At 34.9% G+C, this 8,166-nt stretch overlaps 1 protein-coding gene across 1 annotated transcript in view; it reads right to left on the bottom strand.

Annotated features, from left to right (window-relative positions):
- The window catches only part of LOC109833991 (LMBR1 domain-containing protein 2 homolog A), a 23,687-nt gene that overhangs the window by 14,642 nt on the left and 879 nt on the right, over positions 1 to 8,166 (bottom strand). Inside the window, exons 2-4 of the mRNA XM_020401877.1 lie at positions 5,393 to 5,469; positions 4,593 to 4,751; positions 1,069 to 1,282 (exon numbers count right to left, since the gene is read on the bottom strand). Of these exons, the coding sequence (XP_020257466.1) occupies positions 1,069 to 1,282; positions 4,593 to 4,751; positions 5,393 to 5,469 (450 nt within the window). The remainder of the gene's footprint in view (positions 1 to 1,068; positions 1,283 to 4,592; positions 4,752 to 5,392; positions 5,470 to 8,166) is intronic.

Below are 8,166 nucleotides of genomic sequence, written 5' to 3'. Positions count from 1 at the left end.
CCTGCAGCACCCCACCTCTGGTGTGGGGCGCGTTTGTTGCAGGCCGCATCGCCTCGCGCCTGGGGGGCGCCCCAGACGCGCGCCTCGATAACACTGACCTAACCTCCCAAATCCAAATTAGCATTTCCTATCTAATGCTAGATCCAAATAGGTAAACACCTACATGCGAAAAATCACATTTATCTGATACTAAGAACTACCTCTTGTGCACATCCTACACACAACGCAAAAATAAGTTCTATGCTGCATGCCTCCTCTTTAACTATTTAATTAACATAAAACAATTTAATTATCTCTTATAGCCCATCAAAATCAACTGACAAATGCATAGATGTACCATGGAACCGATGGTATTCTTACCCTCATACATTAACATAAAGTCCTTGTTTCTTTGTATTAGTTATGATTTTCCTAGGCACATCAAGAATGAAGTCTCCCGGTGCATGATTTTTGACTAAAGAAGGGATAACTTCAAAGTAGAAAAATGAAGAGAATCATCAGAATCTAAATGATTTTTACTGGAAAAGAGCAGATAAAAACTGTTTTAGAATCGGAAAGGAACTAGTCTATAGTGAAGATTCATAGATAATATATACCGAAAATTGACAATTATTATTAACTAGGATTTATAATTTACTAAAATAGTGAAATAAAAGAAGATGTAGGTCATAGAATCCCTATTAAATATTAACCCAAAAGATTGATCACTTTTACAAAGGGAATTCATACGAAGTTAATGCGCATCACAGAGAATTTCTAAGAGGCTACATTTATATCTCAACTTTTTGAATGAAATACCTCCAAATTCTATACTTAATAAACTTAGCTAAGAATATAAAAACATGGAAGGCAAAGATGCTCAAAGACTGTACTATATACTGCATTTTGCAGCAATGATAAAATAGTGATTATATTAGCATCTTTCTCAAAAATCATATAGCAAGGACATCTCTGTTCCAATCATTACAAAAGAGTACAGATGAAATATAAAATTAAAGAAAAAGAAAGGAAACAACATATGAATGCCAAGCAGTGAAATCCAAGAAAGATCGTTGACTATGTACTTACTACAATAGCATTTGACAATTCTTTGTGAGCGTCATCTAGGCTTACAGCCATTTTTGCAACCCTATGAGAAAGAAACTTTTGACGATTGGTCCAATCTGCATTCTTCCAAATGCTCTTTGGGATTTCACTCAACCCGAAACCAAGAAGGAATGCACCAGTGACAAGCCCAAAGGTATTCGAGCAAGCCATAGCCAAGCCCACAATACCCCCACTCCTGCAGTATACAAATTTAACAGTTAAGGAATTACTTTAAACCACATTACTTATTGTTTCATGATATAATAAAACTAGAATGGAAATGACAACTGCTCGAAGTAAGAAGCTTACGAAGAAGATATATCTTTTACAAATTTCACATGACCCAAGAAACTAACATCATATAGCAGTTTCACAAAGTGAAAAGGATTATAGAATTTTTAATACAATTTCAGAACTTAAGTCCAAATTTTATCATAGAATTCATAGAATAACAGTGAAAAAAATTGAGTGTCGTACAAAAAGGAATGTTTTTTATATCTTTTTAGAATTTTTTTATCTTATGATAAGTCACTCAATCATAAGTTTTTCTATCCTACTTTTTTTCTCTATCGATCTTTCCCAAATTTTTCTAGAACATTCTGCTGCCACAACTTCTTTTCTTCCTATGAACATAACCTAAATCTAATGTATGGCTACAGTATAGCATCAAATCCACTAAAACATCATGCTTCCGAATATTTCTTCTAAAACAGTATAAACAATAAATTTGTATAGTTACTTCCTCGTTTGGTAAAATCGTATGCCAAGAACATAAATTTTGTGTAATCTCTCTTTCTTTGCTAATTAGGAGCAATCTAGCTAACCATCAGAGTAAATCCACGTAGATACTCATGCAGGACTAGGTTACTCGGACATAGTGTTTTAGGTACCATGTCCGTGTCGGACACGGATTCTCTATGGACACACTATGGACATGTAATTTCCAGTAATTAACCCGAAAACTAAAACTCATTGCTTCAATATTTGAAAAATGCACACCGTATCATACCACACAACTTTTGTTCTTAAATCTTATTCTGAGTTTCATTTAACTTGATTTTTAATTGGTAGAGATAATAGAAGAAACATACAAATGTTATAAATATTTTAATTCAATATTTGATCTACACACATATAACTGTGTCTTTGTATCCTATATTTAACAAATTTGTTATGTCCTGTGTCCGCACCCCATATCCGTGCAACCTAGATGCAGGTAAGAAGCAGCAGTTACACAATGCTCACCCCAAATGGCTGATCATGTGATAGCAAATATCAACCATTGTATAACTGCTCACCCCAAATGGCTGCTCACCCCTTATTCTGAGTTTCATTTAACTTGATTTTTAATTGGTAGAGATAATAAAAGAAACATACAAATGTTATAGATATTTTAATTCAATATTTGATCTACACATATAGATGTGTCTTTGTACCCTGCATTTTACAAATTTTCTATGTTCCGTGACCGTGTCCGTACCCTGTATCCGTTCTACCTATATATAGGTAAGAAGCAGCATTGTGTAACTGCTCATCCCAAATGACTGATCATGTGATAGCTAATATCAACCAATAATTATGTTAATCACCAATAATTATCTTAATCAAGCCCAAGCGCCTCAACGTGTGATCCATATTTTTATGTTGGAAGTCTCCATCTAATTGCTTTGGTCTTTTCCTAAGATGGTGGAAAAATGGCTATTTTTTAGGGGGAAGGGGGAGACTCTAGGCAAAGTATATAATTTATTACAAGCTAAAATTTATAGCCCTGATCTTCCCTCTCATCATTTAAATTTGTGCTCTAAACAAGATGCGCTCCCCTGTTGTTTCCATAAAATCTCCGGAAAACTCCCCAAACACTAATAAAGATGGAAGATAAAGATGCCAAAAAAAAGGAGACTGCCTAATACCATGTCAAACACTGCAAATAGTTGAGATGGTCATTGCAACCATGGCAGGCTAAACTAACTTCTCCATCATTATCCATTATACCTGTCAATCTCAGATCAAAAACAATTCAAACAATCAGAGTTCCTAAATGTTTCATCATTCATCTCTGCTCTCTGCAATAACACATGACTACTGCCGCATCTACCAATCATTAGGGATTGAGGACTAAATTGTCATCATCATTAGGTCATGGAATCCAATATGGAGAATTCAAGAAAACTGCAGCAAGACGAATTATGCGAGTTAATCATAGCGCAATCACTTGATGCACAGGCTGTTTGGCGTTTATTTTAGTGGATACTCCCATTGTATTGCCATCTAGCCTTCTTCCTCAAAGAGTGAATCATTAGTTTCGACTTTGACTATTGAGTCAAACCAGAAGACCTTGATTTTAGCTTTTAGAAGGAATAAATTATAAGGAAAGATTGTCAAGCTGACTCTTCAAAATACTTATTACAACATATTTTTATTTCAACTTACAGCATCTTTAGTTAGTCGTACTCTATTCCATAGTCAAGGTTTCTTCTATAATCACTCAGATATTTGTTGTGATAGGGTAGATATCACTTAGTAGTCAACTATTTTATTAGTGTATAAAATGTATCAAGGTTAAAGATATTGAAGCTACAAGAGTAGTCATAAAGGACCAAGGTCTACTGTGTAGAAGTATCTCATCTCTTTCATCTCTTCTATTTTTTTTTCAACATCCATTGTTTTTTCCCCTACTCTATATTCACTGCTGAGATTCTGGACAATACCATATTCTCATTCAACAATAATACCATCACTCGTTTATCGATTTCACTTACTTTCTTTCTACACTTCTAAACAGTGGATAATAGTTACCTTCTAAAACCTATCCAAATCAGCTCCTAACCCCAAATACATGGATTTAAATACTAGGTATAGACCATTCAACCATGTCAAACATCATACTCCAGGAAGCAAGCATGTAATTGCTCCACCAAGCTAGGCCTTGCGTATTACAAAATCAGACAAATTTCAGTATGTTTTTGAAATGTGAAGCCCACTGCACTAACATGGTCCACTTTTAGGTCGATAGTGGCAATTGCTAAGCCCATAGACTGATTGAACACTGTTTTAGGTTACCATTCGCAATGGAGACTCCTTCAATCCGATGCAACAATTTATAAAAAGTCAAACACCATTGTGGTGGCTCATCTAGGCTCCAGGAACCAACAATCTAAACATACAATCATAGTTTCATAGCTGTTCTCATCCTATCAAAATTCAAGGATGCATAATAATAGCTAAATGCCTACTGAGTACTGACTAAAGCATATATAGCAAAATAGTCTACATACAACAATAGTATAATTTTACAATCATCATCCGGTAATCAATCAAAGAGAATAAACTTATATAATAACAAATAAATATCAATTTAAAAGGTCAGGACTACATCATATGATGCCAAAACAAATAGGAAGTAGTACACATATACATAAATAAATACAAATATTTGTATGTATATATGTGTGCATGTTTTTGCGTGCGAACGCGCATCTATATATATAATATGCATGAAAACGCACCAGTCTCTGCGCATAATGATGAGCAGAATAAGTCCAAAAAGGCCAATAGATCCCACTATTAGATAAAAGACCAAGTTCGCACGGATACTAGTCCTTAGCCTTTCTCTCACAGTGAAATCCCCAGCATCTTCATAACCCTGAATAGTAGGAACCACAGCCCTGCATAGACAGATAAAATTAACCTTGATAATGATAATAGACCCAATATGAATCAATATAACTAAACCAGAAATGCAATAGATACGCCAGCTAAAATAATAAGGAAAAAAACTAAAATGGTAATAAACCATCTGTGGTTATGTACCCACTGATATCCTACATAAGAACACAGATACATAGATTAATGGATATGCACATATAGTATGTTCACAAGAACAAGCAAGAAACATTAGCGTCATGTTTTAGACTTAGATTTCAATGGTTATGAATGTATAATGGACATGTACACACCAACCCCACATCCGGGTAAGTTTAGGTCCTTGCGGATCGGATCATGATCCTGTAAACCAATCGTGTAAGATTTGCTATTTGAAACAGAATCTCCAGCCATGCGCCCGCTCTTTTTCATTCAAGTTTGACACCGAAGTTTCAGAAAATCAAGGAACATCAATAACAAAGAAACGATAATGTGTGGATGTTTAATGACTAACTCGTTTTCACAGTACCAAAAAGCATCATGCATAGATATAGCACGTCTCTTATTAGGATGTTGAGACCACCATTATATAGATTATATCCAACTAACAGGATGACAACAATAAGACTTAGTACAAACTCAAAACGTAAGCTCATTAAAATACCATGTCAGGAGAAATGTGCTCCAATAGGACCAACTCCAAAAGAACGCAATGCCTCCATTGTCATGACCGATTATAGTCTGCAATGTTATAAATGGATAATCAAACCAGTGAAGTTGCATATGCTTCAAGCAATAAGAAATAAACAAAACCAACGTAAACGTAAGCATAAAAGAGCAACAATATTAATGGTAAAATATACATATTCTTACACTGAGAAAATTGGTGGTGATTCCAACCATTTTGTGTCACAAAACATATCAAAGTGATGGTGTAGCGATGTACTGCTAACTGTTAACCCAATTTGTTCTCAACTAATTCTGTACGTAACAGTTACTTTTTTCAAGTATAAACAAGATTTTCCCCAAAAAGAACACAAAAGGCTACAATTATAATTTGGATTCTTGGGCCCTTATCCCCCAGTTGTCATCATCCAACATTGTTCCAAGAAGCAACAGAATACACATATTGTTGACCCAAGTTTGCTCGAGTCAATAGATTGAGTTTCAATTATTAACAATACATCTTAAGCATATGGTGAATCACTTGTGTTAAAATATGTCAATTATCAAAATTTATAACCAGGGACATGAGATGGGAATGGATCACACTGGGCTTTTAAGGTTATCAACCATTGAGGTTGATGGATCAAACGAAAGTGCAAACTTCACAAACATCAAGCTGTAAGAAACATATGGGACACTGGAACATATCATGTTGAGGTTCTTTTTAATTCTTCATTTTTCAATTGCTTGTATACCTTTCAGAAACCCAAGCCCAAGTCAGGTCCTCATCCCCGAAGACAGGAAGAAAGAGGGAGAGAGAATAAAGAGAGTAGAAAGAAATAGGAGAAAGGGGTACATTAGTCATTTTTCAATATGTCGAAGTATGGTTCGCTCAAAACTTAGAAATATCACTAAAAGCTTCAAGTCTTTCTTGAACCATTAATGTAAGAAGATTGTATCCCTGCCTCCACCTCTTGTAATTCTCTGTGTGCGTGTGTGTGAGAGAGAGAGAGAGTGTGTTTGTGCGCGGGCGCTTCTGTCAGGGCAGGTCGAGAGAGAGAGAGAGAGGGCGTTTCTGTCGATGCGGAGGAAGGGCGGGTCCCCCCCCCCAAAAAAAAAGAACAAGTTCTTTTCTAACGTATATGTTTGTATAATGCATACGTTTATATTCTCCTAGTTAAACTTTAATGATTAAACCAAAAAACATGAATGAACTCATATATATTGCTATGAGTTTATTTTCTCATAGATAAACTCAAGCAAGCTTCAATTTGCATCATTGTCACTATAAGTAGATCAATATATATAGTTATAGATTTAAAAGTTCAATAGCTAAAAAATCTCTTTACTTTCACAAATACATAGTTACTTCTTGGTGTAGCATGTTTACAACGTAGCAAGGTTTTAAATATCGGTTATCAGGGATTTATCGATAGTCAAAATCCATATCGGATAGCGGATATCGGGGATATATCGAGGATAAATAGTATTTATGAGAGTGACATTACTGAATGGTAATATACATAATATAATATTCTAAAATGTAATCTAACCATACTTAATGAAATATAAACATACCAAAATGTAAATAATTATGTTTAGGATCACTAACCAATGGTAGAAACTCAGGTCGGTTCGGGTTTAAAGGTGCATTGAATAAGTGCCCGTTGCCCGAAAACAAAACTCAAACCAAATACCGATAATTCTAATTTTTGAGCCGACAATATTGGCCGATAGCTCACTTTATCGCCACATCATTGGCGATAAACATCCAAAAACTATAACTGATTTAGAAATCAACTTATCATAGCGGAAGGCCCCCAAAACCGATAAATCGCCGATAATATCGGTTTATCGGCCGATATTTAAAACATTGCATCATAATATTTTTATTTAATTTTTTTGGTACATTCAACAAGCAAAAGTTAACCCATCATGTGAGTGTTATCCTCTTGATTTTTTTTTACCATAGAAGCTTATGACTCTTGACAATCAACTTAAGATATTCATCTATGATACTATTAGTATGATGCAATTATGCAACAATTTCAAAGAATTGACAAATAGTTGGAATAGTCCGTTAATGTTATTTTCAAGCTGGATGTTATTTTCTAAGAGCTTGTTGTACTAATTTTGACTATAGTATGGAGTTGAGAGTACTCATTTCTTTTTTGTAAACAATCGTTTCATATATAATATTTGATTGTGGTTTTATTGTTTGAGAACCTATACTTGCTCTCAGAAAAATCTTGGTACTATAAAATGTGATTATTGATATAATTGTTTTAGTATTTTTTCTACGAGAATAAATTAATAAGAGTGCCCCCAAACACCAATTCCTGGCTATGCCACTACCTCTTGTGTCCTTGAAAGATTCATCAATTACCCTTAATTTATTCGCTCTCTTCTATAAAGTTTGAAGAGGTGACCTCTAGCCCCTTCCATCTATACTTTCTATAACTTCCATCAACCTCCAAATTCTTATATGGCGTTACTTTATTTATATAACACTAAATTTATCCTTATAACTCAAACCATGATCCGGTGTCTCTTCTACCTGGAAAGATACCACCATAACCATTATCCTCCTATCGCTTTAACACAACACCCAAGTACACATCAAACTTGACTTCTTCTCTAATCATTCATCTAAATAAGCCATCAGACGCCTGGCACTTGTTCATTTCAAAAAATAAATAAATAAAATAAAATAACCCCCCCCCCCCCCCCCCCGCCCCCCCCCCCCCCGCTTTCCCATCACCACCGCTCTCC

Source organism: Asparagus officinalis, chromosome 3, assembly GCF_001876935.1.
Source record: "Asparagus officinalis chromosome 3, Aspof.V1, whole genome shotgun sequence".
NCBI lineage: Eukaryota > Viridiplantae > Streptophyta > Magnoliopsida > Asparagales > Asparagaceae > Asparagus > Asparagus officinalis.
The sequence above is the reverse complement of the archived record's forward strand: the minus strand, read 5'-3'. Positions and strand labels throughout refer to the sequence as shown.